Genomic DNA, 24258 nt, shown 5'->3' with positions numbered 1-24258 from the left:
GCGAGTGTATAATTGGCCCGACAGAGATGTGACAACAAATACAAGACACAAATTGGCAGCATGTTGCAATGGAATTGGAAGTTAACTGTTCAAGACGTTAATGGCAAGTGGGAAGAAGCTGTTGGAATGTCTGCTAGTTTTAGTTTGCATTCATCGGTAGCGCCTACCTGAACCCAAGACAATCAAACCAAAGCAATTTAATGACACCTGGGGAAACCTATGCAGCAGCTTTGAGTTTAGTAACACTCAGTTTCAAACATTTGTGGGCCGCAAAATTTGGCCTGATTTCTTCAGTGTTCCAATTTTTTGAATTGCTGATTTCGTGGGTTTTATGAGCTGGAAGCCCAAATTAAGGAAACAAAAACAACAACAAATAAAGACTTGAAATTGTTTAAATTGTGGGCCCCGAATCTGTAATATATGCTAAGTTAAGTTCATAGATATAAATCAATATCAGATATGAAGAGAAGGCGCGATACGCCAGCGTGCTGTCGCGGACCAGCTGACCAACGTGCCTACGTGGCTGTCATGTTGGCGGGGGCGACGTTCCCATCGAAGAAAATGCGTGGACATTGAAATACAGTCGCAACTTGCTCATTTATTCACCGATTTTCACAAGGTTTTCTTACCAAAGTTTGAACTGTCAATAGAGAACAAAATATATGTTTGGTTATCCCGCGTTCCTTTGTCGAAATTGCACGGCGTTGTGCGCAAACATATGCAGCACGATGTGCCGCCATCCTTGTTCTTTTGGTTATCTTCTCCGCAACACACATGGAATGCGCGTATGACTTTGCCCCTACTAGTTTAGCGTCGCTTTCGGCACGCGGCTCAAAGACGCCGTGTTGTATATACCTATGTTGATCCCAACGAGTACCACGTTCGATGGCAGCGCGAACCACAGCGAGAACACTTTACGGATATTCTTGGTGACTTTAGTGGAAAGTGGTCATTGTGTAGAGGCGTCCGATTACGCAATTTACGTGAACGTTTGGTCGTAGCTAAGGCCCAGGTCACAGGAAATGGTTCCACAGTGGACACACAAATTGGAGCAGCACAGTGAATAAGAGACACGGCGTTCAAATAAATATTCGGGATCAACTAAACTCATAAAAGGTGAGGTTGTGCGTACATTTGTCTTTGTGTAGAGCGCCCAACAACAGTTGTTGTCTTTCCTAGCCATAAACTAGCTAGCCAGCTAGCTAGCTGTTAGGGTGATTCTGCAGTGTAGCTGTGTTGAATGTGCAAACGTGTTGCGTCTGTGTACATCTAGGGTCAAACTGCCTTTATTTGTGTGAATTAATGACGCAGGTCCACGATCAAAAAACTGACAGGCCCCTTGGCTATCGAGATGGGCAAGATCGATTCGTTTCTATTTTTTTTTTTTTTGTGTGCTAGCCATGCTAGCAAACGACGCTGCGTGAAACTGTCACTGTTGCAGTTCATTGTCTTCATCAATTCTTGAACATGAGGCTTCGGAGCTGCATGACAAGTCATTCTTTAAGTATGCCTAATATTTACCTGTCCCAACACGGTACCAGACGAACAGAAAGTTCTCGATTAAAGTTAGCAGTCATGTGTTTGCTAAAATGTATTACCAAGGGGGAATCATTGCAAAATTGCTTCTCAACCCATGTGTAAAAACAAAAAAACAAAACAAACGGAAAACGGCTGTTTGTGTGATAGTGGTTGGTGTTGATGATTAATGCTTCGGGTTTGAGTCACTGTGGTCTCTCCTATCAACGATATTGTCTGGAGACCTTCTCTTTTCTGGGGGGGGGGGGGCACGCAAAGCCCCCAAGGACCACGAGTAGCCCGCCGGCGTTTTCTAAAAATAGCTTACCAGTGAGGGTACATTGTGATTTCCTAGGAATGCTGTAAAATGGATCAACCCAACTTACGGGAGCTCATAGGACACCGTGCACACTTTCCAGGTTTTCTTAGCACCACGATTATTTGCACGTTTCACTTTCTTGGGACCCATACTGAGGGCTAATTTACATTTTTTGTTAAAAAACAAAACAGAAGCAAAAATACATGACACATGGAGCATGTGGCTTAATTTCGCTGATTAAGAGCGAGCACAAAAGCGAGCATTCCACATGGATGTAAGTAAGCATAGTTTGTGAACCCAAGCAATATTTTTCCCAAATAACCAATTTATTAGTGCACCTCAATGGGTCCATTTTTCCTACTTCACTGGAGCTATAGAGCGCTTGAACCTGAGTTAAATTGCTTCAAAGTCAAGGCAAAAAATTGGTTGAGTGACGGTGACAAACTCATAAGTCAGAGGACTCGTGAATCAAGGTAACACTGTAGTTGACTGGATAACATTCTGAACACTGTCTTTGCAATTACAACCTCAATTTCAATGAAGTTGGGACGTTGTGTAAACATAAATAAAAACAGAATACAATAATTTGCAAATCATGTTCAACCTATATTTAATTGAATACACTACAAAGACAAGATACTCAATGTTCAAAGTGATAAACTTGATTGTTTTTAGCAAATAATCATTAACTTGGAATTTTATGGCTGCAACGCGTTCCAAAAAAGCTGGGACAGGTGGGAAAAAAGATTGAGAAAGTTGAGGAATGCTCATCAAACACCTGTTAGGAACATCCCACAGGTGAACAGGCTCATTGGGAACAGGTGGGTGCCATGATTGGGTAGAAAAGGAGCTTCCCTGAATTGCTCAGTCATTCACAAGCAAAGATTGGGCGGGGTTCACCACTTTGTGAACAAGTGCGTGAGAAACTAGTTGAACAGTTTAAGGACAATGTTGCAAGGAATTTTGGGATTTCATCATCTACGGTCCATATCATCATCAAAAGGTTCAGAGAATCTGGAGAAATCACTGCATGTAAGCGGCAAGGCCGAAAACCAACATTGAATGCCCGTGACCTTCGATCCATCAGGCGGCACTGCATCAAAACCCGACATCAATGTGTAAAGGATATCACCACGTGGGCTCAGGAACACTTCAGAAAACCAATGTCAGTCAATACAGTTCGGCGCTACATCCGGAAGTGCAACTTGAAACTCTACAATGCAAAGCAAAAGCCATTTATCAACAACACACAGAAACGCCGCCGGCTTGTCTGGGCCTGAGCTCATCTTAGATGGACTGATGCAAAGTGGAAAAGTCTTCTGTGGTCCGACGAGTCCACATTTCAAATTGCTTTTGGAAATTGTGGACGTCGTGTCCTCCGGGCCAAAGAGGAAAAGAACCATCCGGACTGTTCTAGACGCAAAGTTCAAAAGCCAGCATCGCTGATGGTATGGGGCTGGGTTAGTGCCAATGGCATGGGTAACTTACACATCTGTGAAGGCACCATTAACACTGAAAGGTACAGACAGGTTTTGGAGAAAGATATGCTGCCATCCAAGCAACGTCTTTTTCATGGACGCCCCTGCTTATTTCAGCAAGACAATGCCAAACCACATTCTGCACGTGTTACAACAGCGTGGCTTCGTAGTAAAAGAGTGTGGATACGAGACTGGCCTGCCTGCAGTCCAGACCTGTCTCCCATTGAAAATTTGTGGCGCATTATGAAGCGTAAAATAAGACAACGGAGAACCCGGACTGTTGAACAGCTGAAGCTGTACATCAAGCAAGAATGGGAAAGAATTCCACCTCCAAAGCTTCAACAATTCGTGTCCTCAGTTCCCAAACGTTTATTGAATGTTGTTAAAAGAAAAGGTGATGTAACACAGTGGTAACATGACCTTGTCCCAGCTTTTTTGGAACGTGTTGCAGCCATAAAATTCTAAGTTCATGATTATTTGCTAAAAACAATAAAGTTGATCAGTTTGAACATTAAATATCTTGTCATTGTAGTGTATTCAATTAAATATAGATTGAACATAATTTGAAAATCATTGTATTATGTTATTTATGTTTAACACAACGTCCCAACTTCATTGGAATTGAGGTTGTACTTCTCTAAAATATATTATTTTGAAATGTTATGGTAAATTTTTTCCATGTACAGGGCTCTACACTGTGACCAGGATGGTCGCATAGGTGACCCTTTTTTCACTGTGTACGAGTAAAAAATGTATGTGGTTGCACTTTATCGAGTGCATGTTTAAATGCTCCCACAAACACAGTCTCACTATATAAGATATGATGGTTGAAAGTTGCCTTTGTTCACTGCTGTGGTCGATCTCCTCCACCTGTACGCCCTCCTCTCTAGATAAAGCGCGGCCTCGTTACTATGAATGGCCAATGGTCACGCGCGTGTTTGGCCCCCTTGCCACGGCGAGAGCAAGCCTTGCGTGGCGGAGTGGTCGTGAGCTGGAGAAAGTCAATGCTCGCAGAGGAGCCGTCTCCTCCACTGGGTGAGGACGTAGCGCCGACAAGGGCACAGATATTACTGGTAACCAATAGATTGATAATGACCTCGATCTGTCCCCTCCACTTTTCAATCACCCCCTCTTCCTGAAGTCAAATCTACAACTCAGCAAGGGCCTAATAAGCCCAACATTCATGGGAGCCGCTGCTTACGTAAAGCACTACCTGTATGGTTACGTGTTTTGTTGTGCGCTTGTAAGGCTGAGAAGCACTGGGAGCACACAACTCTGGCCTTAAATGTCGCAAGCTTTATAAATTCTGACTGTACATGGAAATTGTACACACAGTCACCAGCACCGCGTCTCAGTACCTACGCTGTCAAACATGGTGTTCGCTCACCTTAAAGGTCAGAGGACAAAGATGTGATGGCGTCAGTTAAAATTAATATTTTCATGTTTATATGTTATGTAATACATGCGCGTCACGTCCAGCAAGTTGCCAACTATAGTTTAGCTAAAAATTTGGTTTTTATTACGTGTATTGAGCACTCCCCAAACATACCCGAAACTCAAGACACCTGAGTTACTCTATCCACCGCAACGGCTACCGGACGTGACGTTGCATTTGCCAAACATAGCATGCTACACTCCATACGCAATGGCGAGCAACATGTTGGAATATGAGGAGGAGGAGGATTTCGACGTACAGGAGCACCCAACTGAAGTTGGCATCGTCAAACCGTATATGTTTGCACCGATCAGGCGGTCGGAACCTGACTGTGACGACGACAAGCAGCCAAGTAGCAGCAGTACAACAAAAAAAGAGAGTGGCTGCTGGGTGCATATGATGGTATGTTAAAAACATGTGTTTTTATACATTCATGGCAAGAAATAATGGCACGCTAGGGGTGCAAATATTTTTTAGCACGGCGATACGTATTATATATTCATACGTTTCAGTGACACGGCACAAGCTTTTACATAGTATGCAGTATTTCTATTGTGTGCCCCTCGCTCAAGAAGAAGAACAAGAATAATCTTTTATTGTCATGAACATGCATGCATGCATGCATGCACACGAAATTTGTTCTCTGCATTTAACCCATCACAGTGAACACATCCACATGTTAGTGGAACACACTGGAGCAGGGGGCAGCTGAAGCGCCCGGGGGGCATTTCGGGGTGTCGGTGTCTTGCTCAAGGACACCACAGCCACTCAAATAGCTTTAAAACACGCCGCACAGTAAGTCTTTGCCGTGTCTGTTGGCTTGTCATATAAGCAAAGGTACAGACGACAGTACTGAAAGTACTGTGTGGGTCTTTTTTTCTTTCTGCCCAGTGCATAATAACCATAATAGAGTTGGAGGTACAGTGGGTACGGAAAGTATTCAGACCCAAAATTTTCAGTCTTTGTTATATTGCAGCCATTGGCTAAAAGCATTTGCTAATTCATCATTAATGTGCGCACAGCACCCCATATTGACAGGAAAAAAAAACCGCAATTGTTGAATTTCTTGCAGATTTATTAAAAAAGAAAAACGGAAATATCACACAGCCATAAGTATTCAGACCCTTTGCTGTGACACTCATGTATTTAACTCGGGTGCTGTCCATTTCTTCTGATCATCCTTGAGATGGTTCTACACCTTCATTGGAGTCCAGCTGTGTTTGATTATACTGATTGGACTTTATTTGGAAAGCCAGACCCCTGTCTCTATCAGACCTTACAGCTCACAGTGCATGTCAGAACAAATGAGAATCATGAGGTCAAAGGAACTGCCTGAAGAGGGAGAATTGTGGCAAGGCACAGATCTGGCCACGGTTACAAAAAAACTTCTGATGCACTTAAGGTTCCTAAGAGCACAGTGGCCTCCGTAATCCTTAAATGGAAAACGTTTGGGACGACCAGAACCCTTCTTAGAGTTGGCCGTGCGGCCAAACTGAGCAATCGGGGGAGAAGAGCCTTGGTGACAGAGAAAGAAGAACACAAAGATCACTGTGGCTGAGCTCCAGGGATGCAGTCGGGAGATTGGAGAAAGTTCTAGATGGTCAACCACCACTGCAGCCCTCAACCAGTCGGGGCTTTGTTGCACTGTGGCTCGACGGAAGGCTCTCCTTAGTGCAAGACACATGAAAGCCATCATGGAGTTTGAAAAAAAAAAAAAAAAAGGACTCCAAGATGGTGAAAAATAAGATTTTCTGATCTGATGAGACCAAGATAGAACTTTTTGGCGTTAATTCTAAGTGGCATGTGTGGAGAAAACCAGGCACTGCTCATCACCTGTCCAATACAGGCCCAAGAGTGAAGCATGGTGGTCGCAGCATCATGCTGTGGGGGTGTTTTTCAGCTGCAGGGATAGGACGACTTGTTGCTATTGAAGGAAAAATGAATGCGGCCAAGTACAGGTATATCCTGGACGAGAACCTTCTCCAGAGCGCTCAGGACCTCAGACTGGGCCGACCCTTCACCTTCCAACAAGACAATGACCCGAAGCACACAGCTAAAATAACGAAGGAGAGGCTTCAGAATAACTCCGTGACTGTTCTTGAATGGTCCAGCCAGAGCCCTGACTTAAACACAATTGAGCATCTCTGGAGAGACCTGAAAACGGTTGTCCACCATCCAACCTAACAGAACTGGATAGGATCTGCAAGGAGTAATGGCAGAGAATCCCCAAATCCAGGTGTGAAAAATTCAGGTGTGAAAAATTCCCCAAAAGACTCATTGCTGTATTAGCTCCAAAGGGTGCTTCTACCAATTACTGAGCAAAGGGTCTGAATACTTATGGCTGTGCGATATTTCAGTTTTTCTTTTTTAAGAAATCTACAAAAATTTAAACAATTCAGTTTTTTCTGTCAATATGGGGTGCTGTGTGTACATTGAGAAAAAAAATTGACTTAAATGATTTTAGCAAATGGCTGCAATATAACAAAGTGAAACATTTCAGGGATTCTGAATACTTTCTGTACATACTGTATATACAAGGAAATCCTCACCTCTTGTCTGCGCTGCTTCGCCGCTGTGAGCTTTAGTTCTCATGCTGGCGGTTGAGGTCCCGATGGCCGTAGGAAAAATAGTTGGCATCCCAGGTGGTTTCAGCCTCTGCCTAACTTCACCTGTGTATCCAATGCTGTCTGCTAAGTCTTTCTCAAAACACGCTGGTTTGAAGTGATCAGCACAGAGTTTGGAATGCTTGCTCGCTGACCACGCTTCTTCCCCTGTCGATTGACTTTCCCTATGCACTGGTCACGTATTCCGTTTTCAATTGGAAAGCCAAATAAACTCTTGCCACTGCCTGAACCATTTGGACAAACAAATGCCACACAATAAGCCATGATGAAATTACTAAATCATACGACAACAAATATACGACGAAGGGAACAACAGCACGGAACCTTTGCACGCGCCGAATGAACAGGTTGTTTGGTTGTTGGCCTGATAGAGCCGAAGACCGGAAGGCGCTTGATGCAAAAAGCAGAAGGCGCATTCTGAATGATATATATATATATATATATATACTGCTGTATGTCTGCTATATAATCACTTCGAAATGGCAGATGTGGTTTGTAAAGGGGTTCTTGAGTTATCAAGAAATGTTTTAACATCTTTGTCCTCCACCCATCCATCCATTTTCTACCGCTTATCCGGGTCGGGTCGGGTCGGGTCGCGGGAGCAGTAGCTTTAGCAGGGACGCCCAGACGTCCCTCTCCCCAGCCACTTCATCCAGCTCTTCCGGGGGAATCCCGAGGCGTTCCCAGGCCAGCCGAAGGACGTAGTCTCTCCAGCGTGTCCTGGGTCGTCCCCGGGGTCTCCTCCCGGCGGGACGTGCCCGGAACACCTCACCAGGGAGGCGTTCCGGAGGCATCCGAATCAGATGCCACCTCATCTGGCTCCTCTCGATGTGGAGGAGCAGCGGCTCTACTGTGAGATCCTTCCGGCTTTTCACCCTATCTCCAAGGGAGAGCCCGGACACCCTGCGGAGGAAACTAATTTCGGCCGCTTGTATCCGGGATCTTGTTCTTTCGGTCACGACCCACAGCTCGTGACCATAGGTGAGGGTAGGAACGTAGATCGACCTTTAAATCGAGAGCTTCGCCATCCATTTTCTGAGCCGCTTCTCCTCACTAGGGTCCTCCCGGATGATCGAGCTTCTCACCCTATCTCTAAGGGAGAGCCCGGAGTGAGTGTAGGAACGTAGATCGACCGGTAAATTGAGATCTTATCCCCGACCTGGAGAGGGCATGCCACGCTTTTCCGACTGAGGAGCATGGTCTCAGATTTGGAGGTGCTGATTCTCATCCCAGCCGCTTCACACTCTGCTGCGAACTGCTCCAGTAAGAGTTGGAGGTCACGGCTTGATGAAGCCAACAGAACCACACCATCTGCAAAAAGCAGAGATGCAATACTGAGGCCACCAAACTGGACCCCTTCTACGCCTCGGCTGCGCCTAGAAATTCTGTCCACAAAAGTTGTGAACAGAATCGGCGACAAAGGGCATCCTTGGCGGAGTCCAACTCTCACCGGGAACGAATCCGACTTACTGCCGGATTTGCGAAGCAAACTCTGACTCCGGTTGTACAGGGACCGAACAGCCCCTATAAGGGGGTTCGGTACCCCATACTCCCGAAGCACCCTCCACAGGACTCGCCGAGGGACACGGTCGAACGCCTTCTCTAAGTCCACAAAACACATGTAGACTGGTTGGGCGAACTCCCATGCACCCTCGAAGACCCTGCCGAGGGTGTCGAGCTGGTCCACTGTTCCACGGCCAGGACGAAAACCACACTGCTCCTCCTGAATCTGAGAATCGACTTCCCGACGGATCCTCCTCTCCAGCACCCCTGAATAGATCTTACCAGGGAGGCTGAGGAGTGTGATCCCGCTGTAGTTGGAACACACCCTCCGCTCCCCCTTCTTAAAAAGGGGGACCACCACCCCAGTCTGCCAATCCAGAGGCACTGTCCCCGATGTCCACGCGATGTTGCAGAGGCGTGTCAACCAGGACAGACCCACAACATCCAGAGCTTTTAGGAACTCCGGGCGAATCTCATGCACCCCCGGGGCCCTGCTACCGAGGAGCTTTTTAACTACCTCGGTGACCTCAAACCCAGAGATAGGAGAGCCCGTCTCAGAGAACCCACACTCTGCTTCCTCATGGGAAGGCGTGTCGGTGGAATTGAGGAGGTCTTCGAAGTATTCTCCCCACCGGCTCACAACGTCCCGAGTCGAGGTCAGCAGCGCCCCATCCCCACTATACACAGTGTTGGTGGTGCACTGCTTTCCTCTCCTGAGACGCCGGATGGTGGACCAGAATTCCCTCGAAGCCGTCCGGAAATCTTTCTCCATGGCCTCACCGAACTCCTCCCATACCAGAGTTCTTGCTTCAGCGACCACCAGAGCTGCATTCCACTTGGCCAGCCGGTACCCATCAGCTGCCTCAGGAGTCCCACAGGCCAAAAAGGCCCGATAGGACTCCTTCTTCATCTTGACGGCATCCCTCACCGTTGGTGTCCACCAACGGGTTCGGGGATTGCCAATCACGCCCTTCCAGGTCTCACTGTCATTGCCCACGTGAGCATTGAAGTCACCAGCGGGAGCACCCCCTCCAAGGACTCCAAAAAGGGGTGGGTCCTCTGAACTGCTGTTTGGTGCATCGGCACAAACAGCAGTCAGCACCCGTCCCCCCACCCGAAGGCGGAGGGAGACAACCCTCTCGTCCACCGGTGTGAACCCCAACGTACAAGCGCCAAGCCGGGGGGCAATAAGTATACCCACACCTGCTCGGCGCCTCTCACCGTGGGCAACTCCAGAGTGCAAGAGAGTCCAACCCCTCTCGAGAGGACTGGTACCAGATCCCAAGCTGTGTGTGGAGGCGAGTCCGACTATATCTAGTGGGAACTTCTCGACCTCACACACCAACTCGGGCTCCTTCCGTGCCAGAGAGGTGACATTCCACGTCCCTCGAGCCAGCTTCTGTAGCCGGGGATCGGATCGCCAAGGTCCCTTCCTTCGGCCACCGCCCAGCTCAGACTGCACCCAACCCCTATGGCCCCTCCCACAGGTGGTGAGCCCATGGGAAGGGGGACCCACGTTACCCTTTCGGGCTGTGCCCGGCCGGGCCCCATGGGTGCAGGCCCGGCCACTAGGCGCTCGTCTTCGAGCCCCACCCCCAGGCCTGGCTCCAGTGGGGGGCCCCGGTGATCCGTGTCCGGGCAAAAAGAGTGGGGGGCCCCGGTGATCCGTGTACGGGCGAAAAGACGTCCATTGTTTGTCGTCATCATTAAGGGGTCTTTGAGCTGTGCTTTGTCTGGTCCCTCACATAAGACCTGTTTGTCATGGGTGACCCTGCCAGGGGCATAAAGCCCCGACAACTTAGCTCCTTGGATCACTGGGACACACAAACCCCTCCACCACGACAAGGTGACGGCTCAAGGAGGGGCATCTTTGTCCTCTGACATTCACAACAAAGTAGAATTTACATTGTCCTCAGATTTTTTTTATTTTGTAACACGAGGTGAATTGAAATACCTTCAAAATATCTGTGGAAATGGTTACATCGAGGGTTGCTCCGATCAGGGTTTTATGCTGCCCATTCTGATACCGCTCATCGATGAGTGAGATCTGCCGATACCGTTCATATGGATTAGCTGTAAAATTTTCAATTTATTCATGGTGAGTGGTATTGGCTATATGGTCCGCCATGTTTGTTTGGGTTTGCGTTGCAGGTGCTGCATGCCTGCGCAGTGTGAAGGGGGACGCTACACAAGGGCTGGATGATAATGGGGAAAAAAATAATAATCCCGATATTTTGATTGATATTGAAACATGATTTATAAACATGATTATTCATTGATTTAAAAGTTTGTAGGTATTTAACTACAAAACTAAACTTTAAATATAACTTAAAAGAAAAAACAGAAAATGAAATTGTCACAAGTAAAATAATAATCTAATAAAATAAAAAAAACAAAGAAAAATCAATAGTCATGGCTAAAAACGTGCCAATGTTTTTAGCCATGACTCAAAGCAAAGCAAATGTATTAATGCAGTGCATTTCATACACAAGGTAACTCAATGTGCTTTACTTGATTAAAAGCATTTAAAAACAAAGAAAAACAAAACGGCTTATAAACATTTAAAACAAAGAGGAAACAAATGAAAGTACAATTAAAACAGCGTACAGTGCAAGAAATATTTAAAAGCGGAAGTGCTCTAAAAAGTGGGGTGGTGGTGGTGAGCTTGTCAACCACAGCAAACAGTGGGAGTTTTGTTGACTGCTGCTGATTTCAGAAAAGTGTTGCTGTCTAGCCCTGACTAACTCTTGGTTAAAATGACAGACTGTCTGTAGAGGTCAAAGTCAATTTGGAATTTAGTTTTTCTCCTTACATTCTGCTTTCCTACACTTGGATTTAGATGTGAATCGTATAGATCCGCGGAGTTTTTCCTGGGGGGCAGGGGTGGGGGTCTCGCTGTCTCTGTCATCATAGACTGTTTCGTACTTCTTGAAAGCTGTCAGCTAGCGGTAATGGTACTTTTACTCCTTTTACAATGATTTAAATGTCGCTCCCGACTTTTATTTATCAATTATTGCTTATCAACTATTTCTTGTGTGAGACTTCTGCTTCCGCATTGGGTGCTGTTTGCTCCAATCTAATTTAAGCGCTAGTGAGCTTTAAGTCTAGTTCACCAATTAAACGGCAAAAGAAAGTCACATGATCTCACACAACGTCTTCTATTGGGCTTCCCGGGCATAGTTATTAACACTAGATAAGCCAGCCCGGCTGATCATCGTGCCTAAATGGCCACCACTTTGGGAAGGTCTTCGTTACCCTGAAGGCAGCGGGGCGCTACTCTTGTTTACATTTAGACGAACAAAAATAACAGCTTTCATGTATTGTAGTATTTGTCTGGCACACTCTGCCCAAACGTGGAGATTTCAGCTCACTTATAACTTGAGAAAGCACTGTGCAGTGAATTGCAAATGTTTGTTTTTTTAAATTTACTCAGTACTTGAGTAATTATTTCATTGTGTACTTTTTACTCGTAAGTATTTTTTTGGAGGACTACTTTTTACTTGAGTCACATTTTTGTCAAGTAACTGTACTGTTACTTGAGTACAATGCTTGGCTACTCTACCCACCTCTGGAGCGGACATCCTCTATTGCTTTTCTTACATTTAAGCAACATTTTTGTTCATCAGAGCAGCCAGTGTCCTATTTGTTGCACTGGTCTTTCGTATTTTCGTGTTGAGGTGCTGCAGGTCCTGGCCCTGGTTGTGGTCCCAGGGGAACCGCGAAGCACACGTAACATCGGTGACGATCGGATCCGCGAGTACATCTTGTATTAATTAGGAAACGAGGCTACAATTATTTAATTAGTTTACGGATGTCAATCGTAAATGTATTAACTGACAGAGCGATGTTAGGGATTATGTCAACACAGAATGAACTAACTTCAAATTCTGAAATGGCCAATAAAAACAGAAAAATATTGTAGTTAATATTTTGCTGGAGGATGCATTTGGGATTTGCCTTTGAAGTTGGTAATAGTGAAAAATGAAGTGAAAGATACAATGATTTTAGTCAGTTATTTTCCAGAATTTTCAAGTTGGAGGCCAGAACAAAAAAGCAAAGAAATTAGTAGACTTTACACCGATTTTCTCGGGCTGATCGGCGTCGGCCGATATTTAGCATTTTGTGCTGATCGGCTATAATGGCATCATTCGCCGAGCTCCGCAAAAGACATTTACTCCGCGTCGCCATCGTGCACAGTATATTTGAACAACAAAAAGTTCATACTGCTGATCGAAAGATTTAGCCGTGTTGAAACCGGAACTTTTAAACGGCGGTGTACCTTGAAAACCCATGCCCTAGAACAAATAATAACATCTCTTGATGGCTGCAAACTTCTCCTGGAGCTGTATTGAACCACATAAGGCAAACACTTTTGGATACATTTTATATTGTATAATTTTATTCAAAATTTGTTTGTTTTAAACATGCCTAAAAGTCTTTCATTTAGGTTGTTGTCACTGTCTAATCTGTTCTGGCTAAATTTCATATTCATTGGCATATGGTGATTTTGTTCTCTGGTTTTGCTTTCACAGAGCTGAACAACCTTGTCACAGTTCTTGATATGGAGAGGTAAGATGAGTTAACATCTTGTTATTGTAGACCCTTTTTATTTGAACTCAGGCCACTTCCACTCTCTGTTCCTGGCATTGTCCCTTCCTAGCTTTGCGCGATATGGCATAGACGATTGATTCTGCTTGAAGGGTAATTGTAATAATACTGTACGCTTCTTTATCAGTGATTTTTGTTTGTTTTTTGTTTTGTTTTGTTTTCCTCCAAAAAAATGTGCCAGAAATTGGGTGTGATGACAGACTGATGTCACATGCTTAATATGTAGTTATGCAGTCAACCTGCACCTATTCATTCATCCATCTTCTTCAGCTTATGCTGGGTCGGGTTGCAGGGAAAGCAGCTCAAGCAGGGGAGCCTAGATTTCCCCTCTCCCCAATTTGTCCAGTTCTTCCACATCAATCCTGAGGTGTTCCCAGGCCAGCCAAAAGACAGGCCAGGAACCCGACTTACTATAGGTTTGCGCATGGAAAATGAGCGCAAACTTTATTGCTCATGCACACATACAGCCACCTCCAAAGGTATTTGAACAGCAAGGTCAATTCCTTTTTTGTTGAATACTGAAGACATTTGGGTTGCAGATCAAAAGTTCAGAATCCCAGCTTTTATTTCATGGTATTTGTATCTAGATGTGTTAAAAAACTCAGGACAGAGCACCTTTTGTTTGAACCCACCCACTTTTCAAGTTAGCAGAAGTATTGGAACATGTGACTGACTGGGTGCTTCTAGTTGCTTAGGTGTTGCTTTTAGATTGATTGCTTAAACATTAGCTTGTTTTTGGATTTGGTTTTCACCTGTGCAAACTGCATTTGCTGTTAAGCAAACATGAAGACCAGAGCACTGTCTATGGGAGAAAAGCAAACCATTTTGAAGCTGAGAGAAGAGGGAAAATTTATCAGAGCTATTGCACAAACATTGGGCATAGCCAATACAACAATTTGGAATGTCCTGAAAAAGACAGAAACTACTGGTGTACTGTGCAACAGACCTCGAACAGGTTGGCCAAGGGTATCAACAGCAGTTGATGTCAGAAACATTGTGAGAGCTGTGAAGAAACGCCCAAAGACAACAGTCAGTGACATCACTGCCAATGTATCACAATCCACTGTTTGAAAAAGACTTCGAGAGAAGAAATATACAGGCCATACCACAAGATCCAAACCACTCATCAGCAAAATGAATTCTAAGGCCAGATTGGATTTTGCAAAGAAGTACAGACATGAGCCACAACAGTTTTTGAACAAAGTTTTATGGATTGATGAGACCAAGATGAGCCTCTCCCAAAGTGATGGAAAGGCCTTAGGATCCAAAACACAAAAGCTAATCTGTGAAGCATAGTGGAGGTAATGCCATGGCTTGGGCGTGCATGGCTGCTTTTGGAACAAGCTCACCAGTCTTTATTGATGATGTAACTCATGATGGTAGCTGCAGAATGAATTCTGAAGTCTACAAAAGCATTGTGTCTGGCAATTTATAGAAAAATGCATCCAAACTAATCAGGAGAAGCTTCATCGTGCAACAAGACAATGACCCCAATGACACTTGCCAACACAACAAAGGGAGAAAAAGTGGAAGGTCTTAGACTGGCCAAGTCAATCACCGGACCTTAACTCAATAGGGCATGCGCTTTACCTCCTGAAGAGGAGACTGAAGGGAGAAACCCCCAGAAACAAACAAGAACTGAAAGAGGCTGCAGTAGAGGCCTGGAAAAGCATTTCAAATAAAGAATGCAACAATCTGGTGCAGTCAATGGTTTGCAGGCTTGATGAAGTTATTGCAAGTAAGGGTTATGCCTCGGGCTGGGCATCGTTTGAATGTGACGATTCCGGTTCCTTATTTCGATTCCGGTTCAAACGATTTTCGATTCTGATTCTTTTAGGGGGCTGAGCCAAAAAAGTTTGCATGGTTTAAATACAGGGTGTCCAAATTATGAACATCCATTTTCTTAGCACCCCGCAGCATAGACTAAAATGAACATTTGACTCGAGGTTCTTTATAACCAGTATCAATATTAAACCTATGAACTCAAAGGCAATGTGTGTGGAACTAACAAAATTGACTTAATATTCATTAATTAATGTTTCAGCAAATAGTTAAATATAGCATTGTTAAAATCATTAATTAGGACTGTTTTATTACGTCAACGTTTTAACTTGAGTTCCTGTTTTAAGCTTGTAGCCTTTTATTTTAAAGGGTACGCAGCAGAATACAGCATTTTGGCACGAAAAGTAACTTCACACGGCACCGGTGATTTATTTTGTTTTTTGAATTTTTAAAAACATTTTAAAAAAAATTTAATGGATGGAACCAAATGCTATAAAACGCTGATTCTTTTCCCTACCCACTGATGAGGCACAAGGTTAGTGTTTGTGATACTGTGAGACGTTTATGTGAATTTTGTCACTGTTCATTGTTACGTTACGTTGGTTTGAAGACTAAAATCAATGCTAAAAACCATCAGTGTAAAAGTGCAACCAACCGTTTACCTTGTTAGCTGTCTCAATGTTGGCAAAGACGTATTTTATTGTTTCACTCACCCAGTTGAGTGTGAGTTGACTTCACTGAAGCTCGGCGCGTTGTAGGCTGAGGTTTGGAGCGCGTCAGACGTTACACATCGTGAAAGGCTCCTTTGCACAATATAATCTTATTCCAACTGTTGCACTGCGGCGACTGGTCATTAATTTTAACAAAGACAAGACATACTTGTGTTCGCAGCCGCCTCTGTTGGGCACAAGCACGTCTTCGTGCATGTTGTTCTTCGTTGTTTTTTGCCTCTTCTTCGTTGATTTCCGCCACTTCTTCTTGGCATCGTAACTGGGCACCGGAATTTTGACATTTGAACGGTTCCGGGAGAACCGGAACATTAGTCCCGGTTCCAATCGGTTCTCGAGTTTCGATGCCCAACCCTAATTATGCCACCAAATATTAAATATTATTCACTTTCATTAATTTAATAGTCTGTTCCAATGCTTTTGCTCACTTGAAAAGTGGGTGGCTTCAAACAAAAGGTGCTCTTTCCTGAGTTGTTAAACACATCTAGATGTAAATACCATGAAATAATAGCTGTAATACTGAACTTTTGTCTCATACTCATCTTTTGATCTGAAATCCGAATGTTTTCAGTGTACAACAAAAACAAAGGAATTGACCTTGCCATTCCAATGCTTTTGGAGGGGACTGTATGTGGAAGCTGATCTACCAAGCGGTTGCTCACACACACAGATCTGGAAGCTGATCTACCAAGCAGATGCACCAAGGATTGCACCTGAAATTGCTACACCGTTCATTTTACACAAAATGATACCAGGAAGCATAAATGCAAATCAACATCTTACAGACGCTGACCCAAATGGGCCAATACAAATTTTATAAATATATACAATGAAAAAACACATTCTTGTCAGGGTCCGCGGTATATAGGGTATTTTCACTGGCCGCTATGAATTTGGACGAATCAGAAACATTTTTACTGGCCAAGTATGTTCGAACACACAAGAAATTTGTCTTTGGTAGTTGGAGCAAATCTAGTACGACAGCAAACAGCCACTGTGACATAATATACATTTTAAACAACTACACACACTACGCGTTCGAAAACTGGAAATGAATACGTTACCGCATATGTGAGCTGAGAAGAAGAGCTTATTACCAGTAGACTTTACACAACCAAGTATTGAAGATTAACATATCATTTTGATTATACTTTACACCGATCTGATTTACTTGAATGGTATCGATAATTAGCACTTTATGCTGATCGTCCAATCAGCTTTCATGTCATAATTCGTCGATCCGATCAATGACGTCATCGATCGGCTCCGCAACAAACATTTACTCCGCGTCGCCATTGCGTATTAATCCAAAAGCGAGTTTATTTTTAGCCTTGTCACGGGTCTTGTGGCGTAGTATTGTAACTATCTGACGACCAATAAAGTTTTTTTCAATCTCGTCGGTGAAAAAACAAGGACTGAAGGACTAGTGAAGGACTATTTTGCGGTGTTTCAGACAACAACACTTAAGTTATTTGCAGTCTATGCACAACTGAAGTAAGTCGTTGGGAACGTCATCTAAATGCTTCAACACAACAAATTTGATCGGGCACCTGAAGAATCGATCGCAAACTCTGGACAACAACCGTCCATATAGCCGGGACAGTGAGAAAGTTAGAGTAAGCATGTTATTAACAGTATTTGTTAAAGTAATTTAATTGCAATGAAGTACTTTTTAGGCTGTACACAATCAGGATTTTTGGGGCCTAACCCACAAACAACATTCAGGACCCGTCTCCCGACCCAAAGGCAGAGTAAGGCTACCCACTCGTCAACTGGGGTGCAACCCAACACACAGGCACCAAGCCGGGGGTGTGTGGGGGTGGTGGTTGGGGCAATCAGTATGCCCACACCTGCTCGGTGCCGCTCAACGTGGGCAACTCCAGAGTGGAAGAGAGTGCAATGCCTGTCTGGAAGACTGGTACCAGAGCCCAAGCTGTGTGTTGAGGTGAGCCACACTATGTCCAATCGGAATTTCTCGACCTCACACACCAGCCCAGGCTCTTTCCCTGTCAGGGAGGGATGTGATATGGATGTGAGCTGGGCAGCGGCCAAAGGCCGGGGATCGGACAGTCCCCCGGCCTTTGGCCGCTGCCCAGCTCACCCGGCACCTGACCCCCCTTGGCCCCTCCCACAGGTGGTGATCCCATGGGAAGTATTTTTAGTCATATTTACTTAAATCGATAAGCCATTTTACGTTTGCCACACTGCGTACATTTTTTACGCATGTCAGGTTAACAATCCTCGATCATCGACCAGAACAGATGCACCCCTAGATTTATACGTGAATGGCTTTTGCGGTCGTGGCTGCTGCGCCCGCCTTCTTAAAAAGGGGGACATCCACCCCAGTCTGCCAATCCAGAGGCACTGTCCCCGATGTCCACGCGATGTTGCAGAGACGTGTCAAACAGGACAGCCCCATCCAGAGCCTTTAGGAACTCTGGGCGAATCTCATCATCTCAGGAGCTTTTTAACCACCTCGGTGACCTCAACCCCAGAGAAAGGAGAGCCCGCCTCAGAGAACCCAAACTCTGCTTCCTCATGGGAAGCCGTGTCGCTGGAATTGAGGAGGTCTTCGACGTATTCTCCCCACCGGCTCACAACGTCCCGAGTCGAGGTCAGCAGCGCCCCATCCCCACTATACACAGTGTTGATGGTGCACTGCTTCCCCCTCCTGAGACTCCTTCTTCAGCTTGACGGCATCCCTCACTGTTGGTGCCCACCAATGTGTTAGGGGATTGTCGCCACGACAGGCACCGACCACCTTACGGCCACAGCTCCGGTAGGTCCCCTCAGCAATGGAGGCGCGGAACATGGTCCACTCGGACTCGATGTCCCCCGCCTCCCCTGGAACATGAGCAAAGTTCGCAGCTGAGTGTGAAGCGGCTGGAATGAGAATCAGCACCTCCAAATCTGAGACCATGGTCCTCAGTCGGAAAAGGGTGGCGTGCCCTCTCCAGGTCGGGGATGAGATCCTGCCCCAAGTGGAGGAGTTCAATTATCTTGGGGTCTTGTTCACGAGTGAGGGAAGAATGGAACGGGAGATCGACAGGCGGATCGGTGCAGCGTCTGCAGTGATGCAGACTTTGTATCGATCCGTTGTGGTAAAGAAGGAGCTAAGCCGAAAGGCGAAGCTCTCAATTTGATTGATTTACCAGTCGATCTACGTTCCTACCCTCACCTACGGTCACAAGCTGTGGGTCGTGACTGAAAGAACAAGATCCCAGATACAAGCGGCCAAAATGAGTTTCCTCCGCAGGGTGTCCGGGCTCTCTGTTAGAGAGAAGAGAGAAGCTCGGTCATCCGGGAGGATCTCTGAGTCGAGCCGCTGCTCCTACACATCGAGAGGAGCCAGATGAGGTGGGTGGGGCATCTGATTCGGATGCCTCCCGGACGCCTCCCCGGTGAGGTGTTCCGGGCACTTCCCACCGGGAGGAGACCCCGGGACGACCCAGGACACGCTGGAAAGACTACGTCCTTCGGCTGGCCTGGGAACGCCTCGGGATACCCCCGGAAGAGCTGGAGGAAGTGGCTGGGGAAAGGGAAGTCTGGGCGTCCCTGCTAAAGCTACTGCCCCCGCAACCCAACCTCTGATAAGCGGTAGAAAATGGATGGATGGCTGCTGTGCAAACCCACTCCAAGTTAAATTATTCAGGTTGAATCAAAGCGAGACACCACATTATAATTTTGTTGGAGCATCATGTTATTGTTGACTTACAAAGTAGTTTAAAATAATAATTTGGTCCAGTGATATCTATCAAATGGCATTCCTTTCCTCTTCGACTGTGGGACAAAAATGTATTTGGTCAGCCACCGATTGTGCAAGTTCTTCAACTTAAAAAGATGAAAGAGGCCTGTAATTTTCATGATAGGTGTACCTCACCTATGAGAGACAAAATGAGAAAAGAAATCCAGGAAATCACATTGTCTGATTTTTAGAGAGTTTATTAGCAAATGATGGTGGAAAGTATTTGTTCAATAACAAAAGTTAATCACAATAATTGTAATATACCCTTTGTTGGCAATGATAGAGGTCAAATGTTTTCTGTAAGTCTTCAAGGTTTTAACACACTGTTGCTGCTAATTTGGCCCATTCCGCCATGTAGATTTCCTCTCGAGCAGTGATGTTTTGGGGCTGTCGATGGGCAACAGACTTTCAACTCCCTCCAAAGATTTTCTACGAGGTTGAGATCTGGAGACTGGCTAGGCCACTCCAGGACCTTGAAATGCTTCTTACGTAGCCACTCCTTCGTTGCCCTTGGATCTGTGTTTGGGATTATTGTGATGCTGAAAGACCCAGCCACGTTTCATCTTCAATGCACAGGGACCCAAAACAAGGGTTTCATTTAAATTTCATCTTCAATGCCCTTGCTGATCGTAGACGGTTTTCACTCAAAATCTCACAATACATGGCCCCGTTCATTCTTTCATTTACACAGGTCAGTCGTCCTGGTCCCTTTGCAGGAAAAACATCCCCATGATGTTTCCACCCCCATGCTTCATAGTAGGTATGGTGTTCTTTGGATGCAACGTGGCATTCTTTCTCTTCCAAACATGACAAGTTGAGTTTTTGACAAAAAGTTCTATTCAGGTCTCATCTGAATGTATGACATTCTTCCAGTCCTCTTCTGGATCATCCAGTTGCTCTCTGGCAAAGTTCAGACAGGCCTGGACATGTACTGGTTTAAGCAGGGGGACATGTCTGGCACTGCAGGATTTGTGTCACTGGTAGTAGTGTGTTACTGATGGTAGCCTTTGTTACTTTTGGTCCCAGCTCTCTGCAGGTCATTCACAAGGTGCCCCTGTGTGGTTCTGGGATTTCTGCTCACCTTTCTTGTGAACCCCGTGGGTGAAATCTTGTGTGGAGGCCCAGATCGGGGGATATTGTCAGTAGTCTTCTATGTCTTCCATTTTCTAATACCATATTTTCACGACCATAAGGCGCACTTAAAAGTCTTACATTTTCTCCAAAATGGATGGGGCGCCTTATAATGCGGCACGCCTTATGTGTGCACAGAGTTCCAAAATCCGTAAATGTTGTGTGACTTTATTGAGCGCTCCGCTTGACTGACTGGGACGATTTCCTGCCGACACGCTGCTTATATAGAGGAAGGCGGACGTGACTGAGGACAGCATGCGGACGTTAAGGGGGAAGGGTGCGGGTGACAGAGGACGCTAAAGACACGCCCCCAGTAGGTATATATTTCCGGTATGTGCATTGGTTTGGCTAAGGACCCCCAAAAATGGCACCTACGAAGAGACACGCTTACGAAGCACAGTTTAAACTGTAAGCTATCAGTTAAGCGGAGGAACATGGGAATCGAGAAGCTGAGAGAGAATTGAAGATCACCGAATCCATGGTTTGCAAATGGAAGAAGCAGGAAAACGAGCTTCGCCAAGTCAAGAAGACGAAGCTGAGTTTACGCGGAAACAAGGTGAGGTGGCCGAGTTGGAAGACCAACTCGAGCAATGGATTAATAAGCAAAGAACAGCCGGGAGAAGCGTCTCTACAGTCACCATTCGACTGAGGGCAGTAACGCTTGCAGAAGAAATAAAAATCGAAAATTTTCAAGGTGCTTTCGTTTTATTAAACGGCACCATCTATCCATCCGGGCAAGGACTACCGTGGCGCAGCAACCTCCGGCGGATTACAAGGAAAAGCTGGCCATCTTCCGCTCCTACTGCAGATTGCCGACAAACACATCCAGCCCAACCACATCACCAACATGGACGAGGTGCCGCTCACTTTTGACATTCTGACATCACTTTTGAACCAACTGTAGAGAAGAAGTTGACCACCACGGTAGCGATACGCACAACGGGGCACGAGAAGTCTGTTTTTTCTGTTGTGCTTGGTTGCCATGGTAATGGACAGAAACTGCCACCTATGGTGATTTTTAAGAGAAAGACGCTGCCTAAAGAAACGTTTCCAGCCGAAGTTATCGTTAAGGCCAATCAAAAGGGCTGGATGGATGAGGAGAAAATGAGAGAGTGGCTGAGTGAGGTGTACGTAAAGAGACTGGATGTTTTTTTCCACGCGTCACCGTCCCTGTTGATCTGTGACTTCATGCGCGCCCATTCACAGCCGCTGTGAAAAACCAAGTGCAACTAAGACTGGGCGGCAACGCCGGGCGAGTTACGCCACCGTATGTGAATGGATTGTGGATGCTTGGGCTAAGGTATCTGCTTTGACTGTTGTCCGAGCTTTTGCGAAAGCCGGCATCATTGCTGAACAGCCCCCAGGCAACAAGATTCACTGACAATGACGAGAGCGAACCCGGCGTGTTTGTTGGAGAACTTGGCCAGCTGTTCATTTCAGATAGAGAAGATGAGGACTTTGATGGATTTGTGGATGATGATTGATCAAAAAAATAACGTGAGTACATTGTTAAATACTTCAATAAAGTACAACCGAACTCAGTTTTGCTCCCGCTGCCTTTTGACAAACATTGTTTTAGCCTGCATGCATGCTACCGTATGTTTTAAGCTACCGTATGTTTTACCATGCCTGCGCCCAATAATACGGTGCGCCTTATGTATGTGTTAATACAGAAATAGAACCTGTAACTGAGACTGCGTCTTTTAATACGGTGCGCCCTATGGTCGTGAAAATACGGTAGTTTTTCCCACAGTTGATTTCTTCACCACGAGCTGCTTACCTATTGCAGATTCAGTCTTCCCAGCCTGGTGCAGGCCTCCGATTTTCTTTCTGGTGTCCTTTGACAGCTCTTTGGTCTTGGCCATAGTGGAGTTTGGAGTGTGACTGTTTGAGGTTGTGGACAGGTGTCTTGTATGCTGATATATTCAAACAGGTGCCATTAATACAGGTAACGAGTGGAGGACAGAGGAGCCTCTTACAGAAGTTACAGGTCCGTGAGAGCCAGAAATCTTGCTCGTTTGTTGGTGACCAAATACTTATTTTCCACCATAATTTTCTAATAAAATATTTAAAAATCTGGCAATGTGATTTTTTTGTTTCCCATTATTCATTTTCCCCTCCTCATTTTGTCTCCCATAGGTGAGGTATACCTATGATGAAAATGACAGGCCTCTCATGTTTTTACGTGGGACAACTTGCACAATTGATGGCTGACTAAATACCTTTATGCCCCGCTGTACATGATCAAGTGTAGAAAATTATCTCAATATGGGCCGTTTTATATCACAATAACGATATACCACGATACAGTACGTTTTCAGTTACTTTTTGAAATTATACAACATACATATACTTCCCTTTTTTACTTTATTTTTGATGCGACATTAAACAGACCTGTCACTAATGAGAAATCCAGTCATCATCCAGCCGTGCTGCATTTACTAATCGAGTATCTTCCTGAGAATTGGAACGACTAATCAAGTATTCAGATTAAATATACAGTATTTTTGCTAGGTTAAAGAACAGGAGCAAGTCCACTGTACATCATTCCAACATATTTGCAATATCATTCTTTTATATGTCTAAAGTGAGCGCTTCCTGATTGTCTTTTTGATGAAGTAAAGTTAAAGTATTCTGACATTTCAACGGCTGTGTCACAAATGAAGGATCCGACAATCGTGTTTTTGTACATCAGGCTTGTTCATGGACGCGTAAGACATTAAGAAATTTGGTCATGGAACCCAGATTAATTAATTCTCCTCATCCAGATTCTGTTCCAGATTACTACTTGTGTTTATCAGATTGATTTGAATTTATATTTATCAATGTGGACACTCAATTTTATCTGCTCGCTGATTTTGTTGATTAACACAGCATCCTATTCCCCTTTTAGTGAATTTGTGAAAAATGCGATGTGAAATAAAATAAAGTGGACGACGGGAGGAACTCTTCCCACGCTTCTCCACCTCTGAAGAATGGCAGGCCTGAAGCTTGTCACCCCGGCCACATCTCCCATGGGGCCTTTTTTTGGGCTTCCATGGCAGCAGGAGGCTATCCACGATAATATCTATACACCTAGAAAATATCAGGCAAGTAGTTTTGTTCAATTATGTTAACTGAATTTAAATTGTTTGCTTCATACTGCATCGAGTCAATAATGAAGCATACCTATTGGTTTGGTGTGTGGAAAATGAAATGCTCGTTGCTTGTATAGCCATAAACTGGTATTTTATACAATGAAACCTCCAAGTCGAACACAATCCATTCCATGACGCTGGTCTACATTTCGTTCAGTTCTATGCAAAATTTCCCAATGACATTACAGTTGGAATAATTGTTCTGGAGTCCAAACTACTGTCATCAGAAAACGTAATGCAGAGATAAGACGAC

General features: G+C 45.0%; 1 protein-coding gene across 3 annotated transcripts in view; it reads left to right on the top strand.

Moving 5' to 3' along the window:
* Positions 1-882: 882 nt before the first annotated feature.
* The window catches only part of dicer1 (dicer 1, ribonuclease type III), a 216910-nt gene continuing 193534 nt past the window's right edge, over positions 883-24258 (top strand). For all 3 annotated transcript variants that reach the window (XM_061695434.1, XM_061695435.1, XM_061695436.1), the window contains exons 1-3: positions 883-1116; positions 13407-13443; positions 23762-23957. In XM_061695434.1, the coding sequence (XP_061551418.1) occupies positions 23844-23957 (114 nt within the window). In that variant the 5' untranslated portion in view covers positions 883-1116; positions 13407-13443; positions 23762-23843. The remainder of the gene's footprint in view (positions 1117-13406; positions 13444-23761; positions 23958-24258) is intronic.

Source organism: Phycodurus eques, chromosome 14 (genome assembly GCF_024500275.1).
Source record: "Phycodurus eques isolate BA_2022a chromosome 14, UOR_Pequ_1.1, whole genome shotgun sequence".
NCBI classification, from domain to species: Eukaryota; Metazoa; Chordata; class Actinopteri; order Syngnathiformes; family Syngnathidae; genus Phycodurus; species Phycodurus eques.
The sequence above is the reverse complement of the archived record's forward strand: the minus strand, read 5'-3'. Positions and strand labels throughout refer to the sequence as shown.